At 32.6% G+C, this 22,045-nt stretch overlaps 4 protein-coding genes across 5 annotated transcripts in view; 2 read left to right on the top strand and 2 right to left on the bottom strand.

Moving 5' to 3' along the window:
• LOC111424091 (glutamic acid-rich protein-like) overlaps positions 1-14,875 on the bottom strand; it is an 85,696-nt gene extending 70,821 nt beyond the window's left edge. For both annotated transcript variants that reach the window (XM_023057517.2, XM_023057514.2), the window contains exon 1: positions 14,657-14,875. The gene's annotated coding sequence lies outside the window, so the exon portion shown is untranslated. The remainder of the gene's footprint in view (positions 1-14,656) is intronic.
• LOC139431754 (uncharacterized) lies at positions 897-11,072 on the top strand. The gene is made up of 2 exons (XM_071199882.1): positions 897-981; positions 7,835-11,072. Coding segments are annotated over exons 1-2 (1,947 nt in total). The 5' UTR covers positions 897-979; the 3' UTR covers positions 9,780-11,072.
• A 283-nt stretch (positions 14,876-15,158) lies between the features above and the next one.
• On the top strand, positions 15,159-21,309 carry LOC111424125 (Nedd4 family interacting protein). Its single transcript, XM_023057558.2, has 5 exons — positions 15,159-15,307; positions 15,387-15,605; positions 20,362-20,476; positions 20,531-20,716; positions 20,773-21,309. The coding sequence occupies exons 1-5, from the start codon at positions 15,266-15,268 to the stop codon at positions 20,874-20,876; spliced, it is 666 nt and encodes a 221-aa protein (XP_022913326.1). The 5' UTR covers positions 15,159-15,265; the 3' UTR covers positions 20,877-21,309.
• Positions 21,310-21,408: 99 nt separating this feature from the next.
• LOC111424126 (UPF0587 protein GA18326) lies at positions 21,409-21,969 on the bottom strand. The gene has a single exon (XM_023057559.2). It carries the CDS (start codon positions 21,911-21,913, stop codon positions 21,428-21,430), a length of 486 nt encoding a protein of 161 aa, XP_022913327.1. The 5' UTR covers positions 21,914-21,969; the 3' UTR covers positions 21,409-21,427.
• Positions 21,970-22,045: the final 76 nt, after the last annotated feature.

The following is a 22,045-nucleotide window of genomic DNA, read 5'->3' on the forward strand; positions in this document are numbered from 1 at the left end:
TATAGATATCTCAAGATTTCGTCTTTTCAGAGTATAAATAGTTCGTAAAAAAGATACTAGCAGAAATTAACGCTTAATTCCATAATGTAGTAGCAACAAATAGTGAGCATTTTCAGTGCACTTATATGCCGGGTTACTATCCCGGACACAGACCAATGACATAGTAAATACAGTAATACTTCAATCTTTGTAGTTTAATCCTCGGCTGAACTGAAAGAACCATGGATTATGAATCTACTATACAATGATAACAATTCCATCACTGGGAATGCCTTTCCAAATAACTGCTTAGGAAATCGATGATGCTACAAACATATGCAATGTTGCGAGATTTAAGAAACTGTCAGGTATATCACTACATCTCTTTGTCTCAGCATCTCTATAAATAAGTCTTCTGGGTTGTCTATTGTTGAGAGAACGGATAGTAGAGTAAACAAAATTGTTTTTGGCATGATTTTGAGGATAATTAAATGGAACTTGAGAAAATTTTTGTGAATTCCTACACAGTACTTAGGCCCCATGGGGTCCTTATCGTACTTTTAACTGTGTAATTCATGATAGGCCATCAATATTAAGATCGCAGCATCAGAGGATATTTTTCGAATTTCCAGAAACGATTTTCAGAGTCTTATTAAATCTTTTCAGGTTTTATCGCGTCTCGAAGGTCTGTAAACGACCATGACGTTAATTTTAGTGTATGTAAACTTAACAGTTGTAACGGTGTGTAACAAGTCAGAAAAGATATCTATATTTAATTCGGGGAAGTACAGAAATATTTTGGGAGTGGGGACAACGGATGAGGGACTCGCGAAAAGAGCAGGCAGACAGAAGAGGTTAGAGAGAGTGTGGTCGAGAGTTAGAGTAGAGGCATGGGTAAAGTGTGGGAATGAAAAGTGGAAAAAGACTAAAAGAAATTAAAAGAGAAAAATAAGAGAAGAAAGTAGAGAAGAAAAAGGTGTCAATCAACCCAAAAACCATTATGTGAGTACGAGATAGAAATAATTACTGTTTTTTTTTTTTTTTTTTTGTTTATTTTATTTGCGTTTAAAAGAAATTAAATTAAAGTATCTCATTAATTAATTCAAAGTTTTTATTGATCTTTTGTATTTTGTTTATTGACATCCGCCGCTTGATCCTTTCCCCATTGTCTTTTGACACACTTAACCACGTTACGAGGCTCCTATAAAGAGTGGACCCGAGGAGAATACCCTTCTCCGAGAATATACTCGGGGGCCTCTTACCACCTCACGCTCGGGGGTGGTAACATATTTGGTGGCAGCGGGGTGGGATGTGTGTTGAAGCGGTGTGGGATGTGTGTTGAAGACGGGTGGAGACGTGTTAACGGTGAGATGTATGTAAAAATATGAGAAATTCCCCTTTATTCAAATTAAAATTAATCCCAACAACATAGATTTGGTTATGTAAAAATCGAAATTATTTTCATTGTTATTTTGTGTCGGTCATTTGAGTTAAAATAGAGCTTCAAATCTTTTTTTTAATGAGATAGAGAGAGAAAGGTAGTATTTTTGCTAAAACAAATTTATCATATTATAAACTGAGATCCAGACGGTCTGAGCTGTTCCAGCGTATCGCACTTTAGAAATCGCGAAATCATCAAGTTGCGAATTACTCTTGATAACGGACCCCTTTATAAAATTTTTATTTTGCAAATACCATATACTTACATTTTATTTAAGTTTTATTCGAACTAAAAACCAAAATAATGGCTACAAATACAGATGAAAAACCTATCGTAAAAGTTGAAATGCCTAAACCATCATTAGCATCTATTTTAAATTCAATTGAAAATTTTACTGGTAAAGAGAACGTTAAACATTTTTTTTGAACGAGTAGAACAGAGAGCAAGTTTAGATAACATTGGAGACGAAGACTTAATTAAAATCGTGCGATGTAGACTAACGGGAGACGCATTCAGTTACTATAAAAGCGAATCAAATTTATCAACAAATGAAATAACATATAAGCAATTCAAACAAAAATTTATTACAAAATTTTCGAAATTGAAAATACCAGGTCAGGCTCAACTAATTTTGTCAAGATGTATACAGGGCCGTAACGAAACTATCAGTCAATTTCTCACGCGACTAAAATTAATTGGACAGGAGGTATTAGAAGAGGATTTAATTGACGCTTCACAGGCGGAACGGGAGGGTATAATTAAAAAACATAACAATATTCTATTGACGCAATTTAGAATGGGAATAAAACGGGAAATTTCTAAGATTATTGGAGTTTTGCTGATGCGAGAGAGTGATTTAACACTCGATAAAGCCGCAGAAATAGCGAGTCAAGAAGAATTGAACCAGATGATGACGGAAAATACAATTAACTACTGTTCACATAGTTATTATTCTGAATATGCTTGTAATTTCTCTCAAGAAGGTGTTTCTAAATCTCAGCCTCATTCAACTGCACCACGGGTTAGTTTTAATAAACCAAATTTTAAACCACAGCAATTCAATAAAAAGAATCGCCCATCCATTTCATATCATTCATCATTTTCTAAACCTTTCGAATCTAACTCAACAAAACCTGATTTTAAATATAATCAAAAATCAAATAATGTGTGTTACAAATGTTATCAACCGGGACATTTTTCTGGGAATTGTCGGAATGAGGTTGTTTGTAGATTTTGTAAAAAAACGGGTCACGTAGAAGTTAAGTGTTGGAAAAAGAATAACCAATCAAGGGGACAAGCCGGTACGAGTAACCATACTACTCGATCCCATACTCAGTTTAACCATCAAAATGGAAATATAAGAAATGAATCACGCAACCCAAATGAAACACAAAATTTTATAAGAACGGGAACCAGTCATTTAAACCTAAATGCCACCTCGTATGTACCCCAATCCGAGGGAAAATGTTAAATCCAGGGGTTAATGATCAGATTACAAATAAAAACGCAATAGTAAAATCAGTTAGCAGTGCTATAAATTCAGAGGCAGACAAATCCATAATTTTTTTAACAATGGGGTGTACAAAATTATCATTTTTGATTGATTCGGGTTCAGCAGTATCGTTATTGAAGGAGGAGAGTTTACTCCGGACAAAAATTAATTACCAATTAGATTTGCAACAACATATAACTTTAAAAGGTATCACGGGAAATGAAGTAGAAGGAGTAGGATTTTCTTTGTTAGATTTTAGGGTGAAAAACAAGAAATTTAATATTAATTGTGTGATTTGTAAAAATATTGCCATTGAAACCGATGGGATAATCGGATGCGACTTCCTAATTAGCAATCAAGCTATTCTTGATTATAATCAGGGAATTTTGAAGTTAGGACATATTCACTTGAAATTGATCATGACATCATCAAAAAGACAAAAATCTTCTACTGCGCATGGGAACTGTTTACAAAATGACATGAATATGAGCGAGAAAAGCAACTGCCAAACACAAATTATGAAAACTCCCTCTCCAGTTTTAACTAAAAGTTTCCCATTTAAGGTGTTAACATCGAAAAATGAAGAACTATTATTTTCCGATAAATCTTCGGAATTGGGTTTTGGTTTGTCAAATGGGGGCGATAAACAAAAGATAGCGAATAAAGAAAATATGGAAAAGGTTGGAGTAATGCAAACACAAACGAAGGATCATCGAGAGAAAGAAAAGGACACGGAGAGATCATCGTCATCTGGACCAAAGATGATTGGTGATACAGAACGAACAGTTGGTCCCTGTTCGGCTCTGTTGATGGAGGCTTTAGAAATTCCGGGACGATGTGAGGTTGTTTGTGAAGCTTTACAAAACCAATGGGAAAAAGATGAAGAAGTTATCATTGAACCAATTGATACGGGTGTTTATGGGTCAATGTCAGCAAGAGTTGTAACAAGGGTAAATAAAAATCAACGGGTTCCGGTGCGCCTGATCAACGTCACCGAGAAACCATTAATGTTGAATAAGGGAACAAGTGTTGGAATTATTACGCGCGTAAATAAAATTGATATTGAACACAAAGGAGATGAGAATTCATCAGCTGGGATTTGGGAAGAGGTACCTCAACTTGAAAATGTAAATGGTGTAAATAGCACTACTCATAAAAGGGAGAAAATGTATGGAAATTACAGGGAATACGAAGAGAAAATATCGAAAAATATTGTAGAAAATTGGGATATTCTTGAAGATAAGGGTAATTTATTTGATGCGCCGAGGGATTATAGCTTGGCACATTGTGTGAGTGAAGATTTGAAAATGGGAGCAGGAATCGCTGCTGAAGTCAAAGAGAAATTTATGGGAATAAAAGAATTAAATAAACAGAATCCAAAAGTGAGAGATGTTTTGTATTTAAGACGAGATGGAAGGTATATTTTGTACCTTATTACTAAAAGAAAATATTTTTATAAACCAACTTACGAAGATTTGTTTTATACCTTGGGAAAATTAAGGGAATTTTGTGAGAAAAATAATATTCATAAATTAGCCCTACCAAAGATTGCTTGTGGGTTAGATGGGTTAAAGTGGGACAGAGTTATCAATATGATCAGATGGATATTTAAAGGATCAAATATTTGGGTGAGAATTTATCATCTTAATGGATTGGATAGGGATGTGAACCCTTATTCAGTTCGTGTAATAGATACTGGAATTGAAAACGCGGAGGATGACATACAAAAGTTATTTGATTTAAATCATTTGAAAGGTGAAGATAAACGGTTATTATTAAAATTGTTAATTGAGTACAAAGATATCTTTTTATTTGGAAATAATAAATTGGGAACTGCTAATGGCGTGAAACATAGAATTGTTACAGAGGCTTGTCATCCAATTGCAAAACCACCATACCGAGTACCACATAGTCAAAGGGAAATTTTAAATAAAGAAATAAGCAAAATGCTTGACGAAGGAGTGATTGAAGAGTCGCAATCACCTTGGTCAGCACCTGTTGTTATGGTACCGAAAAAGTCTGATAATGGAAAACAAGAAGTTCGAGTATGTATTGACTACCGAGGGTTAAATTCAGTCACTAAGAGGGATTTCTATCCGTTACCTAACCTGAACGAAACAATAGATAGATTGGGAAGTTCTACCATATTTACAACACTAGACCTTGCTTCTGGGTATTGGCAAGTGGAAATAGAAGAAGAAGATCAAGAAAAAACCGGATTTAGTACGCCAGAAGGGCACTATCATTGTAAAAAGATGCCATTTGGTCTGGTCAATGCGCCCAGTACCTTTCAACGGTTAATGAATACCAATTTATCGGGATTAACGGGGAGTAAGTGTTTAGTTTATTTAGACGACGTTATAGTATTCAGTGGGAACGAAATAATTGAACATCTAAACAGACTGAAAGAAGTGTTTGAAAGAATTAGAAGGGCAAATTTGAGATTAAAACCAAGTAAATGCAAGTTTTTACTATCCGAAACCAAATATTTGGGTCACGTTATTTCAAACGAAGGAATCAAACCAGATGCAGAAAAAGTTCAAGCTGTACTTAATTATCCTAAACCAAAAACTGTAAAAGATATTCGGGCATTTTTAGGATTAGCAGGATTTTATAGGCGGTTTATTGAAAGTTATTCAGCAATTGCTAAACCTTTAACGGCATTAACAAAAAAGGATCAACCTTTTATTTGGGGAGAAGAACAGGAAAAATCATTTACTTTACTTCGGAAATCTTTGTGTGATAAACCTGTTTTACACTATCCTGATTTCACACAACCTTTTTATCTAACCACGGATGCTTCGGGAATAGCAATAGGAGCTATACTAAGTCAAAAAGTTGGAGGACATGAAAAACCTGTGGCATATGCCAGTAGGCAACTACAAAAAGCAGAAATGAATTACTCCACTACAGAAAGAGAATGCTTGGCGGTGATATGGGGCGTTAAACATTATCGGGTATATTTGTTTGGAAAACATTTTAAAATCATAACAGATCATCGACCATTAAAATGGTTATTGTCAATCAAAGATCCAAGCTCACGTTTAGCCCGATGGGCATTAACGCTAGCAGAATACGACTTTGAAATAATACATCGACCAGGACGATTACACGGAAACGCTGATGCGTTATCCAGAGTGCAAATAGAGGCAGGAGTAAATTCTTTAACCACCGGAGAGATAAAGACAATAGCAGATAAACAGAAGGAGGATTGTTTTGCTAAAACTATTATTGAAAGAATTGAAAACGATCCAAAGTATTTAGATTTCTTTATTGACGAAGAGGGGATACTATATAAAACAAAACAACAGAATGAAAGATACCATAGATTAGTAGTACCAACGGAATTAAGAAAAGAAATTATGTATCAATGTCATGACTTGCCGTATGCTGGACATTTTGGAGTCGATAAAACCAAGTCTCAGGTGAAGCAAAAGTACTATTGGAAAAATATGGGCGACGATATAAAAAGCTACTGTGACAAATGTTTAGCCTGTAACAAACGGAAAAGTTCGTCACATTTAAAACCAGCTCCATTACAATTATTTACGCCAGCACAGGAACCATTTGAAAGGGTATCAATGGATATCGTAGGACCATTGCCGATCACCTACAATGGAAATAAATATATACTCACGGTTCAAGATTATTTTACGAGATACACCGAAGCGATCCCATTGCAAAATCAGAAGGCTGAGACAGTGGCGAAAGCTTTTGTGGTGCATGTGATTACGCGGCATGGGACTCCAAAGGTATTACTTACCGATCAAGGCACAAATTTCATGTCGAAATTAATGGACGAAGTATGTAAATTACTACAAATCAAAAAGATTCGCACTACTCCATATCATCCACAAACGAATGGCATGATTGAGAGAATGCATCGAGTTTTAAAGGACTTACTATCTCATGTGGTAGATGATAAACAAAAAGATTGGGACGATTGGTTGCCATATGTAATGATGGCTTACCGAAACAACGTACATTCTACTACCGGAGAGTCTCCATACTTTTTACTTCACGGAAGGGATATGAATCTACCCTACGAACTTTATACCAAACCAGATCGTTATCGATATGATTATGACGACAATTACGTATCCGAACTGCTGGAACGATTACATCAATCGTATCAGTTTGTGAGAAGTCATGAGGTCAAAGCTAAAAATAAACAATTAGTTCAATTTAATAAAAGGGCTAAAGAGAAAAATCTGGAACTAGGTGACAAAGTATTATTATATAATCCAGGGATCAAAACTGGAGTAAATTTAAAGTTAAGTAAACCATGGGTAGGACCATACCGAATAATAGGACAAACAGGTCCAGTAAACTTTAAAATAAAGGAAATTAATGGTTCAAAAGTCGAATTAGTACATTCGAATCGTATAAAACTCTATAAGGGAGATGTTGAAGAAAAGAGAAAGAAAGAGTCAGATACTAAAGACCTAGAGAACAACAAATTGAGTTTTGATATAGAAGAACCTATGTGGTATGATTGGAAAGTATTTCCGGACCAAAATAACGAAGACGGAGGGGAAGATCTGTTAGAAGAACAGACAGCTCAGAGTATAGTGGAATACGTTCCAGAAGAAAATATAGAAGATACTAACCTCGAAACAACTGAACCAGGGAATGATACAACGGTTCAAAGAGAAGAAAACACTGGGCATTCATATCTTACCAGAAGTAGAGGTGATGTACCAGAATTGCCATGGGTATTACCGAAAAGAATTTAATAATTTTTATGTATACATTTTGTTGGTTGTTTTCATTGATTATTATTAATAAGGTTTTATCTATCTAGACATAGTATATTGTTAAGGCTTCGAATATTAATACATAGATATAATACGTTTTCTTGGGATTTATAGATTTATAGGAGTATAATTGTTTGAATACATTAATAAAATATATATTTTCAGGTTCTATTTAACTAGTTGGCTACTGATTTTTACGGGGATGTATATAAAGGGTTTAATTGTATACGATTGTCGGGGACCATCTACCAACATTACAGCAGTGTCGCTTCACGATGTGGCACCCTGTCCATCTCCGCAAACAAACTACACCGAGAAGAAAATAAATGTCCGAGTGATTCAGAAAAATGACTATTCCAAAATAAAAGTAAAAACTTGTCTTATAGAAGTAACACGGTTGATAAGATATTGTGGTATGAATAGTCATGTTAGTGATGTCCACCAAGGGTTGATGAAAACCATCAGGCCAATTGGACGAGATGAGTGTCGAAAACTTCATAATACTGGTACTTATATAGGATATTCAGGGAATGTTATTTCTAATATAAAAGTAAATGCCACAACATCTGCATCAATTACCGTTGCTGGGAAGTTATCTATGAACGGAGATTGTGAAGGAACAGTTTATACAGAAAATGGTCAGACATGGTCTAGGGTAGTTGTTACTGCAGCTGTTACATTTATGTTAAAAGAATATTATGCCACTATCGCTTTGGATTCTAATGAAATATCATTGATGGGAGGAGTTACATGTCCATTTGTAGATGGATACTGTATGGATGTTGAAGCAGGTGAAACTATTTGGGATGAAATAGAACAAGGAGCTTGTAAGAAACGGCAATATTCAATTATTTATGAAGGTATTGGAACAGAAGTTTCAGTAAGTAGTCAGGATACAGTTGAAAATTATTTGGTTGTTGAGCAAGACGAATACATCTTTGCATTGAATCTACTAAGGAAGGGTATTGTATGTAACTATGAGGTTTGGGTTACCGAACATCCTCGATTACTAGTAACAAAATCTAAAAATGCTTTTTATCATTTAAATTCTAAAACTCATGACGTCAATAATATAAATCTGTTGACATATGTTAATTCAAAATTTATGTATATTGAAATTTCGTCAAAATTATTGTTTAGAGAGTTACATGTTCAAGCAGTATATCGAAGATGTTTAATAAAGAGAGAAGTATTGAGAAATAGATTGTTGATGGCACCTTTAAATACAAATGCTATTGCCAGTATTTTCAAGACTTCTCTGGGGTATATGGGAAGGGTTTTAGGGGAAGTTTTATACATCATTAAATGTGAACCAAAAATCGCAGAAGTGCGAAGGGTTGATAAATGCTATAATGAATTGCCGATACTGGTTAATAACAATGAGTCATTATTTATGGCTCCAATCACACATGTAGTGCAAGAGCATGCCGAAGAGATAATGTGCTCTCCGGTAGCTCCTTCACTATTTTACATAGAGAACCGATGGGTAGGATTTAGTCCATATCCCACAGTGTATAATTCTCCAGCTTCTTTAGAAATTAACGATGAAAATAATATAAAATTTAGTCCTATTCGAAATTTGGGAAGTGGAGGATTGTATACTCAAAATGAAATTGATAAGATTCAACATAATTTTCTGTTTGGATCCGAGCGTGATGCAATTACCTCATTTTTAGTCAATCGGGTTGCAGGTAGAACTGATGATTCAAACCAGTACGACACAACAAAATTATTTAGTTCAAAAGAAATTAAACGAATCGCTAAGTCGACACTAAGTTATGCTTGGGGTTGGTTTACCGATATTGGGATTTTTATGTCAGGATTTATGGGAATATACATAGCATTTATCATCCTAAAATATATTTGTTCAGTAATTTTAAATGGTTTTGTTTTATACCAGGCTCTGGGATGCGGATTTTCGATTATTGCCAGTTTTTGGACGACTTTAACTTCATGGTTTTTACATCGAAGTTATAATCACAAAGTATCAGATCCAGAGAACCAGGAAGATTTTGCACGAGTACAAGATGGTCATTCTGTTCAACCTACAGCACCCCATAGCAGTAAAGTGATGTATCCGGAAATCCATATTGTACAAGAGACGCCATGAATTTTCGATTAAATATGTCGTTACGTGTTTGTAACACAAAGACACTCTTATTGTCTGTAATTAGGTTAAGAAGTTATTGTTATGAAAAAGGAAAAAAAAAATAATAATTCATTAAGAGAAAGTTAAGAAAGTTTGATACTCATCACCATGTGGAGGTAATAAGTTTCGAATAGTTTTTTTTTTGAGTTGTTAAAAATTTTTTAAATTTATGAATGAAAAGTTTTGATTTAAACAAAGGTTTGCATATTGAATAACGCAATATATCTTATCAAAATAATTCTCCGAAAAAGAAAAAAAAATGCTGGGAAATGAAAAGGAAACGCCTTCCTTTCCTTAGAATGGATTAAAAAAAAAAACAACTACGAAGGATGAAGCTGTTAGTTATCGGGCATGTCGTATGGAAAACGATACAGAAAAAGTAAAGACAGGAAAAGAAAAAAAAAAATTACCACAAAACTTCGAAAGAAAGAAAAAAATACATATATATTAAAAAGTAAAGAAAAGAAAGAAAAAACAAACAAAACAATATATATGTATATGTTATGAAGAAAAGCGAAAATTAAGTTACAACTGTAGTTGACACAGCCAGTTAACACTAATAGTAACGATGATGCTCTACAATGAAGAAAAAAAAAAAATCTTGAATAGATATATTGTTTGGGTAAAAACGTAAACGAGTATTGATAACATGTTGATGACCATGTTGATGAGTATTTAAGGCATTAGTTTTATAAACATATATGTACTTTATAAGAAAAAAAAAAATATTTCAATTTCTTTTTGTAATAGAGTTAAGTTTATTTTGATGTTTAATTATGTATTGGATTTTTGATAAAATTGTTGATTGACACTTGGATTATACAAAATATTTCTGTTTTCTTTTTAAATAAGTTGTTGGTAATGCGTAACCAACATCTTAATTAAAGGGGGGAGTAATGTAACAAGTCAGAAAAGATATCTATATTTAATTCGGGGAAGTACAGAAATATTTTGGGAGTGGGGACAACGGATGAGGGACTCGCGAAAAGAGCAGGCAGACAGAAGAGGTTAGAGAGAGTGTGGTCGAGAGTTAGAGTAGAGGCATGGGTAAAGTGTGGGAATGAAAAGTGGAAAAAGACTAAAAGAAATTAAAAGAGAAAAATAAGAGAAGAAAGTAGAGAAGAAAAAGGTGTCAATCAACCCAAAAACCATTATGTGAGTACGAGATAGAAATAATTACTGTTTTTTTTTTTTTTTTTTTGTTTATTTTATTTGCGTTTAAAAGAAATTAAATTAAAGTATCTCATTAATTAATTCAAAGTTTTTATTGATCTTTTGTATTTTGTTTATTGACATCCGCCGCTTGATCCTTTCCCCATTGTCTTTTGACACACTTAACCACGTTACGAGGCTCCTATAAAGAGTGGACCCGAGGAGAATACCCTTCTCCGAGAATATACTCGGGGGCCTCTTACCACCTCACGCTCGGGGGTGGTAACAGGTGCATTCAATGATTCTATCTATAGAAAGCATTTAACCGATTTTATCTCCATGTTTATAAAATTTGATTTTACGCATATTAACGCGCCACCTCTGGTCTTTTAAGACCAGCATTAGCACGTTGTGACGTCGCAGCTATCCAATGTTTATTTAACCATAATACATCCCAGTGATTCAATTTAATCTGCAATTCCTTAAAAGAAATAGATACTTTGAACGGTGAACCCGTGTGTTTAGCACCTAATTATAGGCATTTAACTATTCAATTCTGTTATTTAAGAATTTTTCCAAAATGATTGATTTAGTACCAATCTGTAAACGTGCAGGTGCACATAACGGATAGCACGCAACTTTTAATTCGACATCGCCGGCTGTGTCATGAATAGTAGCGAGCGTAGTTTTACGCTTGTTCCTTTTCTGAACTACCATAAAATCGTTATTTTTGTTGAAGTTCATTTCTAATTTTTTTATTAAATTCTGAATGTTTTAGGTATTTGTATTCTTTTATTAAGATATTTAAGAAAAAAATACAATTTGTGCAATCTGTATCTTCTTAACTAACCACATTAGTATAAGCGTATTGAATTTAATCGACTATTTTGGTGTCTAATATTTCAGTTCATAGATTTGATATCCTTTTTGACTTATCCTGTATATCGATTAGGAAACCGTGTGATTTTAAGCAGTTTATCACCCTTATATGTATATACGCATTTTCTACCGATCAAGGAGATTTTTCGAATCAACATGTCTTATATGTCTTAAGTGATCTTTCTACACTTTTGATTTCTAACCGAGCTTTCAATAGTGCCTCTATTGGCAGAAAGGTCAGGTCATTAATAAATTTTCTTCTATTCATTCTGTCATTAGTATGTACAAAATTAAGTAATATGGCAGCGTTTATTCCACTATGATCTAATATTCCATAGAAGAAAGAATTTCGGGTCGCTCTCGCTATTATATAAGTGTGGCAGTTTATAAAATGTGCCAGTACGCCCTTTGGTATCATTATAATCCATTACAATTACAGGATTCCCATTTCATCATTTATACTGTCACAACGGTGGATAGTTAATAGCAGAAGTACGACTTTAATCTTTTTTTTTTGGGACATAATGAAGGAGTGTTTCATTAATATCAAACGCAAATGTGCAACAACCTCTTGCTTTTCCATTTAGAAATGATTAACGTACCTCCCGTTTATTTTTCTTCAGAGTTTCAATCATGTTAATGTTGTGATCGACTAACATTTTATCGAAGAGGTCTACAGAAGAACACCAATTGTCAACAGTAACATTTCATCCCGTCCCATGCGTTAGTTCTGAATGCTTTCTTACATAGGAACTGACTCTTTACGGTCCGACAACACTTTTCCTACATATGGAATTGTATTGATCATATACCAAATTCTACAGTCATTCATCATTACTATTTTAAATTATACTTATCATACTTATCTTATTGTGCAATACGAGTGCATTGTATAATATTTATGACAATTTGAAATAAATATGTTTCAAATTTTCCTAAGAGGATCAAATTCATCATTGGTTCTTCGCACTGCTATAAACGATGCTATATTTCAACCAGTTGTAATCATTTTTTCCTGATATTACCGATGCTTCACTTGCAATTTCTTCCTCCTGTTGATGTAAATCTTCGTCACTCTCCTCACTATCTAAAACTTCTTGTTCTTCAAACTGATCGGAATCTTCTTCACTTTCTTCTTCACTGAAAGCGTCCTCTTTAACATTTTATTTACTTCGATTTTTAGTTCCTTAACAGTTGTAGTGGCCATACTATTACTAAGATGAAACAACATACCTGTGTGACTTAGCAAATTTTAAAACTTACCAAGTAAAATATTTAAAATTGTTTAAACTAGTCAATAATGCTTAACAAAAAATATCACGCGAAAGGCACACTTGGGTTAAGCAGACCTCACCTACACTTCAAAACGTTATTCTTGCACTGTCACTGAATGTTTTGTTTCCTTGTAAACGTTAGGTATATTTAAATATGTTATCTCGAATTTATACGAAAGGACACAACAATCAACGATCTCATGTAACACTACCTCTCAGTTATAGAATGGCTGAGATCTGGAGGTTAAGATTAAAAATCTTTTCAAGCTAATATTTCACCAACCAAACTTTTTTTTTATCAAAACACTAAGGAGTAGTGTATTTGTTCTTTCCCCTAAAACTTTCATGGGTTTAGACAAAATTGGCTCTTTAAATACTCGGAAAACTAAACAAAGTGTTCCATAAGCATTTTCAGATATTTTTCAGGAATCTTTAAAACTGTATCACCAACAATGTTGATTTTCGAATCATCCGTTCATTTATACGAAGAGTTACATAGCAACAAATAAACCAGGTGTAAAATTTTAAACATGCCGCGCAACCGGAAGTAATAATTTACTTAAACACCTGTCTCATTCTACCAAACTCGCATTTTTTGTTTTTGAAATTTTGTATGTGGAGGAAAATCATTGAAGAAGACAATATATGTATATTTAAATGTAATTTTAAACTTTAAGTATTATTAACAAAAAATAGACATCGAATTATGATGTACAAAAAAAAAACTGAGTCATTTAGACAAAGAATGGGTCTGATTTTAACCAAAGTAGAACGCTTAAAAAGTCGTCAAGGTTTTTAAACACATAACTTTAACTTATTTAAACGAGATTTTCGCTTAAAAAGGATTATTCATTACAAGAACATAAGAAGTAGCATTTTGCTCTCCTTTTATAGCCCCAAAAAAAGGTCTCAAGTAAATTCAAGGTGCTCAAATGAATAGATTTGATTCGACTAAAAAAATTTATACAAACACTGACTCTATTTAGTGTCATTTAAAAATGTTATAATTTTAAAATAAACAAAAGAATTTAAATAACAAATTCATTTTTTAAGTAGGACTCTTACCAAATAACTTTAAACTTGTTACAACTTGTTAAGAAAATTTATTTCATTCCCAATTCTCTTTTATAATCCGAAAATGATTAAATAAAAACTTCTTATTGTCGTTTAAACAAAGTTTTGTTAAAATAACACATTTAAAAAGTCTTCAAGGATTTTAAATAAATAACTTTGGCTTGTTAAAACGACTTTTTTGATATTAAAAAAAACTTATTCATTCCAAGAAGTCGTATTTTGCTCTCGTTTGACCTTAATGCTCTGTGAACACAGGAATTTTATGAATGTTCTATTTTTAATGTTAGTATATCATTAGTAAGTCCTCTTAAAAACCGAAAAATAACACATCATTTTTCAAAGAAGAAATTTATTTATATGCACTAATCTGAAAATAAGTGCATACATAGTTTGTATTTTATTCAATTAAGTAGTAATTCAAGTTCATTAAAAGAAAAAGAAATATAAAAAGTTTCTTACCCTAAGTTTTTTAAGATTTTTCAAAGAACATTTTTAGCAAACCATCCCCAAGTTCGGACACTTTTAAATATTTAAAACACAGTAAAAGGGCACATTCATTTAACAAAAACGAATATCAACCATAAACAAAAAGAAAATAATTAATTAAACTTAAAAACAACACGTGCAACAACAACTTCACATACGTCTTAACCTTACAAAGGTAAAATGTCAACTGTTGCTCCGTGCAGAATGTTTGTGTTGAAGTCGGACATCTAGCGGCATTTATCTTAACCTTGATTGACAGTTGATTCAGAACGTATTCACATATTCTTTTGTATTTAAAATGAAATATATTAACATTTATTTGTTTTATAAATATTTTTATTAATATCCTAGATTTTTAAACTCAATTTCATGTAAATATTTAAAATTTAGTAACTAATTTATGAAAATACAAACAAAAATGGGTGCATTCTATAAACACCCAACACCGATTCATACAAATCTGTCAGAAAAACGAACATTTCCAACACCACAGAGAGAGAGTTTTGGTGGCCATATTGTAACCCTATTTGTTTATTTTATCATAAAAACGGATCAAAATCATAAAAAAGTGTCCTAAAAAATATGGATAACCACCCCGTTTCGACAGAGGGTCCTCAGCAAGAGGTAAAATACCAATTTAAATCCCTTCTTAACAATATACATTCATAACCAATCCTTTTAAAAAACATCTCACATACTATAGAGACATTCCCCGGAAGAACGTAATGAGGTCACATCTGTAATCCCTTACGTACCAGTGATGACAATAACCGCATATGCTTACGACGATATACCGCCACCAAAACCAGATTTTTCAGCACCACCACCTTATGAGGCAGCCACAAAATTGCCAACTTATGAGGAAGTTCAAAGAGAAAAACATCTTGAGGGACAAGGAAGTGCTCAAAATCAACATGTAACAGTAAGGATTAATAAGATTTATGAATTTAATTCATAAAAAAAAAACAGAAAATCTAATTTCAAATTCAAAGTTATACATTTTTTTACTATTAGTACATTACTTCAGATATTTAGTGTTTACTTGATAAGGCATTTCTCTCCACATATTTTCTAACATAAAAATTCATAAAGGCGAATAAGCTTTTAGGAATGTTAATTATGTTGTTATGGATTTAGGAATGTTTTTAATAACCACTTTATTTTACGGTGATAAAATTACATTTTTTTATCTAGATTATATTCAACTTTAAATTTGTTTGTAAATTAAAAGTGACATTTTAAATGTCAAAATGACATTTCATAACCTAAAAATGAAATTTTAAATGTCAAATTGACATTTCATGGAGAAAATAATTTTTTAAACAATAATATAGGTTTGTTTTATTTTAAGAAGATATAAAAATTATTTATTATTTGATTTTGATACCTTAAAATTATTCATTCAATTTATAATTTTACGTTTCTACCAAAAATGACTAAAACTGATTGGAAAAAATGCAAATTCAAGCACATTTGGATTATTTTTGGATACTTTAAAGCCTTAACTGTTTGTGAACTCCAATTGAAGTCTTTGCACTTTAAAGCAATTTTATGTTTACCTACTTTTTATACTTAACCATGTCAAAAAATCTTTATATTTTAATTTATGTAATTGTAGAAGGTTGATGTGACAAAGTGAACTCTTGATTTTTTCTGTTTTATTTAAAACATAATAACAGAAACTTAAAATGAAATCTAGTATTGTAGATAGGAGTAATTTGAGATCTTTACTTTTTTTGTTAGTCCAATTGACTCACTGTAAATTATAAAAGAATTTCAACGTTTACTTGTATATGATTGCAATATGACCCATGTTGACTCATGAATAGATGTAATGAAAACATTTCAATATCATGTTGACACCAAAAAAAAAGATAATTATTTTGAATTATACAGGGTGCCACAAAAGTCGGGTAGCACGGTATTTCTGTTTTAAATTAACGGAGCGATACTCAACGTTAAGATTGTGCCATGCCTTCTGAAGGGCTCGCTTCAGACTGTCGAAATTCATTCAGTGGGGGTGATCATGGCTGCAAAATTGGTCTGGCACCATTGTTGAACCATCTTAGCCTTGTGCGCGGGCGCTGAGTCCTGTTGTAATGTCCTGGGGTATTCCAGGGGAATTAATCTTGACCCCCTAATCCACAAAAATCCAATGGTGTCTTCCCTGTCGAAGTCACTCTTGCCTAAATCATCACCTGGGCGGCAAACATAAAGATCGCTTTGGCGGTTGAATGTTTGCTCAATCGTGGAGTTCGTTTCTGAGGTTTGTCACATTTATGAAGGCGAGTGACGTTCTGAACCGATGTTTATCTGACAAAAACGAAGCTTTAACAGTATTCCTGTTGCTGCAAGAAAACGAAGCCATTTTGTTCCGCCTTCTTTTAAACTCTAGTCCTCTTCTATTAAAAATAATATTTTTATTAAAATGATTAGTAGTGGATTTTCCGGCCGTTTCAATATCGTAACAATGACACTGTTTTATGACACAAGATAATCCAGAAATTAGTAGAAAAATTGAGTACAACAAGCAATATAGTAAAGAAAAAGTAGCCATGTTCTGGAAAAACAGCAAGATTACTCGAAAATCTCATGGCAGTAAGAAAGAACTCTAAGTCGATTTGCATAGCAACATACACGCCAGTTACAGCTTAACTTAGTGAATCTGTGAGAACAGTTTTGCGTTAAATTTTAAATTCTACCCATATAAAATGCGCTAGTCTCAAAAGCCTAGTCTTAAAATGTGAAATTAAAGTGAAATTAGTATTATAGTTAATTAACAGATACTGAAGAATGCTGCATATTTCACGAAAGATAGTCGACCATGTCGCAATTGTATCTAATAAGTTGTGTCCAAAGAGTTCTATGTGATAATGAAATTTTCAGTAAGGCACCCCACAGAAACTTCTTACTTTGTAAAAGAGAAGAATTCGTTCAATCTCATGTTGACAAAGAAATCGATTTCTTGTCTACCATATGTTGCCCAGAAAAATGTATTGCTGGAAAGAGCTGCACAACACAGGCAATGTTATGGTTTGGAGAGCTATTGCAATATGCGTTATAGGAAACATTTACTGATTTACAGTACTATGGCCCGATTTGTATAAAATAGTTTACTTTAATTTACATCCAAGTCCGTAAAGTGTAAATTGCAAGGGATAAACATAAATTCAAATTTCAAATAAATTACGCTATCCTAGATTAGAAAAAAGTTGAAGGCAGAAAGAATCTAGGAAAGGAGTAAGTACTTTAAAATTATCGAACAGAGCCTGGAAATGGCTAACTTTCTTTTATCAAAACAGCCTTGCAATTGTAACATTACATGACAGTTTCAGGAAAAGTATATTACAATAAACTTTGAAGTTATCAGTGGATATTGGGAGTTGAGGAACGCTGGATTTTGCGGCAAGACTGCCACCCAAAGCACATTGTAAACGTTATCAAAAGCTGGAGCTGAGTTATGCACCCATTAAGCTTTTAGTGGGTTAGTTTTTAGCTGTTACTTTTAAAAATGGTCAAATCTCCGTTACAGCAATCATAGAACAAAGAGGAGATAATAAACTTAATTAATGCCTAATTCTTTTGCGTAGCTATAGAATATCCAGGAGGATCAACCAAATTAAAGTCTTGAAAACTATTGTTACTTAGGTTTAACAATTTATTTTTAATTAAAAATTACGTTGTTATGTAGCTATTGAAGTTATTGGCCAATGTGCCGTCTCCTCAACCCCCGTGCCATCATGGGGGATCCTTCCCAGTGTTTAGTCTTCTCTGCACATGCATGATAACGATATCTAGAGGTGTATGATTGGTTACTCAGACCGACGGCTTAACATCTACTTTGAATTACAATTGGCAACTCAACATACTTCCGAGATTTAAACCCAAAAATGGTATCATGTTTCAAAGCTACCAGTCTTTTAGATTTTGCCTGAGTAAAACTGGAATCCACTGCTTCGCCAAGTGATAATATAGATATCCTACAGGAAATGAAAGAACGTTTAGCATCGAAATCAAAAGGATGGAATCTTCTCCAAAGTGACTATTTTTCTTATGACGGATATAAGAAAGTTTTTGAACTTCTGTGAAGCCTTTGCATCCAGATGATAAACTTTCGTATATAACTACAATAGCGCTATGTTAAAGTCGCTTTATAGACTGAAATTTCCTCTTGTTAATTATTATAGAGGAGATGATGTCATCCATGTAATTGTCTCTAAAATGAACGAAAGAACCGAACAACTGGTTTTCTCTTTGTTCTTCAGCAAGTTTTCGAATACAATGAGTTGCTAGATGAGAGATGGCAAGTTACTGTTGTGAGTTCATAACTTTGAAGGAATTGAAGATTCAGATTTGATCTGAAGTTCTTCTGAGAACCATTGAATACATTGCGGATTCTTGTCTTACAATTAGTGTAAAAGTCACACTGTGTCACCCCAATGTGTTTGAATGAAAGGATTCTTACATACATATTATTATTAGTTCCTTTTTATACCTTCTAACATTGAATACAAGTATGTATTAAATGAACGCATTTGTAATCAATTAGAGAGCTTTAGAATAAAGTCTTACAAAAATAATTTGATATAAAGTCTGAAACGACTAATGAAAGATTAACGAGTTAAATTGATATATGGGTAGATCGCTTTTAATGTGAATAAGATAACTTATACAATTATTAAAGTATATTAGAGTAATTCCCATTCAAAAACCAGGGGATACAAATGATAAAAGTAAATATAGACCAATATCAATAGTACCAATAATGCCTCATAGTCTGCAATAGCTGCCTTGTCTTTCCGCAACAGCCGCAACGTTACTCTCATTAACGGCAAAAATTGTACCACCTTTTCGATTTCCTTCTTTTAAAGCTAACTTAATAACATCTCTTTAAACTTCGCTGTATAGAAGAATCTCTTCGATTTTTGCTACTTCGTTTCCATAATTACGCTGTTATATGTATATTTAAGCACACACCACGTTTGAGCTACTACGAGGGCGGTATATGAACTGAATTCGTGCTAGGCATTACTATTTATTTTTAAAATTATATTTATTTTCCAATTTTTTCTGGCTTGGTAAATTTATTAGTATAATAAAAACTCGTCGTAAACAAGGTTTCTTTAGGTGCATCAGCGTCAGTCAACGGAAAAAATATATATTTATGGTTAACAACAACCATTGCATCGTTTTGGTGTTGTCGAATTGCTCAAAGAAAGATGCGGTTACATTCGCAAACTAAATTTTTTTACCACTATGCATTTTTAATTTCGGGATGTGGATTAGATTCGAGTGCGGATAAGATTCGAGAAAATATGGTAACTGTAACAGGTATAATCGTGAAAATAATTGAACCATAACAACATCATTAAAAATATTCGCACGTTTTTTGGTTGTTAAAATCGGAATGATTAATCTCCATATATAGCGAAAGTATTGTATTATTGAATCGAATCATTCCACGTTGAAAGTTGCGTGCTTAAATTAGATTATGTTCAATGATTACTTTTTAAGACTCGAAGAAAGTGATGTTGCGACATAAAACGTCATTTGATTTATTAATTTATCATTAATCAAGAATAATTCCTGATTTGCAGTTGAGATTAGGTTTTCTTAATACAAACTACACCAAAATAAAATCCTACCGAAAAAAGAATATAAAATTAATTAATTTTTAGAGTGAATTTTTACCAAATACTCAAAGAACAATTATTGGTTTGGACGCAGAAGAAACCGGAGATGGAGATACTAGTCTATTGGGGACTGATTTTATGTTTTATACAGCATTTTTTGGTTCGTAAAATAATTGTGTAATAATGATATTAATTTTTAATTTCTTAATTTTAGTTGCCTTTATATTTAACTGGATCGGTTTTCTTTTATTAATGTGTTTCTGTCACACAATCGCATCTCGCTATGGTGCCCTATCAGGATTTGGGTTATCCCTTGCTAAATGGACATTAATTGTGAAACATTCAACTGATTTAGCATCAAAAGACAATAGTTGGTTATGGTGGTTGATAATGACTTTTGGTAAGTTATCCCTAGAGGCAAAGAAAGAGGTTGTTTGGTGATTTTGAAATTTTTAGGATTAATAATTTGTATCCGAGCCATTTTACAATATTGGAGTATCAAGAGAGGGTGGAGAATGTTGACTGCCAGTCATCAAGAACGTTTATTATTTTTTTACTAAATTTTAAAAGTGAAAAAATAAATGGAAGGAGATCGCAATAATAATAATAATGATAATAATCATTTTTATTTTTATCATTTTTTGTGTAGGTATGTTTTTCGAGGCTGTGTTAACTTGATCTTTACACCTCTTTAAAAGTTGACTTTTTTGCATAAAAGAACCGAGCACCTTCTTTTTGTTGTAAATTTTTAGGTCTACTTATTTTAGGATATTTTTTTATTATTTGTTATTGCTTAAATAAGTCAATTTGTATAATAATCCTGTACAATGTTGTATATTTTTTTACATTCCCATTGTATTTATTTTTTATTCACTAGTTAGTAAGTTATTCTTAGATTTCTAAATAAGAGGCACTTTCTTGCCTCTTTTTAAGCTGTATATATTCATATAATCGTAAAAAAAATATAAACAATAAAAATAAATGTAACGATGAGGTGCTTTTTTAATTTAGTTATCTTTTAGCACAATTTATCAAATTACTTATTGTACCTTTATTTTTTTTGTGTAATAAGACCCAAATAAAACCACGTAATACATAAAATTATTTTAATTTATTTCACCTTAACAAATTTTGATTCTAATTCGTAAATCCCAACAGATTGTTTTAATTTATCATCATATTCCACCCATTCTTTTTCGGATAAATCAACATCATTGAAAGTTTTGTTGCTTTCCTCAACTTTGGCAATCCAACCATCACTTGGTTGAAAATCAATGGGCTCTATCCCACGGCAATCGAAAGTTACCAATGTTTTAAACTTCCCTACATCATCTCCTGTGTATTTCCCATTACTTCCTTCAATTATATCCAAACTATTTTCTCTTCCACAAAGCTTGCATCGCGCTAAAAAATGAGTATCTGATTTTCCCGTTTTTGTGGGGAATCTTTGGGATTCTTGAACATCATGCCATTTATCGGAGATTTCACCACAATTTAAACATTTTAGTTTTAAGAGGAAATTGTAATCCGGATGGTTTGTGAAGAGCTCGTCGAGGTTTTCTAGATTTGCTTTAATTTGAAGACTTATTTTAACCATTTTTTTGTAGGTTAACAAACGTCAATTTTTTTTAGGTTATGTCAACCCTAAAAATGTCGAAGTATATAGAGCATTTCGTTTAAAAAGAATTTTTTATTTCTAAATAATGATACAACACATTTTGTATTTTAG

The sequence above is a fragment of the Onthophagus taurus genome, chromosome 11, assembly GCF_036711975.1.
Source record: "Onthophagus taurus isolate NC chromosome 11, IU_Otau_3.0, whole genome shotgun sequence".
Classification (NCBI taxonomy): domain Eukaryota; kingdom Metazoa; phylum Arthropoda; class Insecta; order Coleoptera; family Scarabaeidae; genus Onthophagus; species Onthophagus taurus.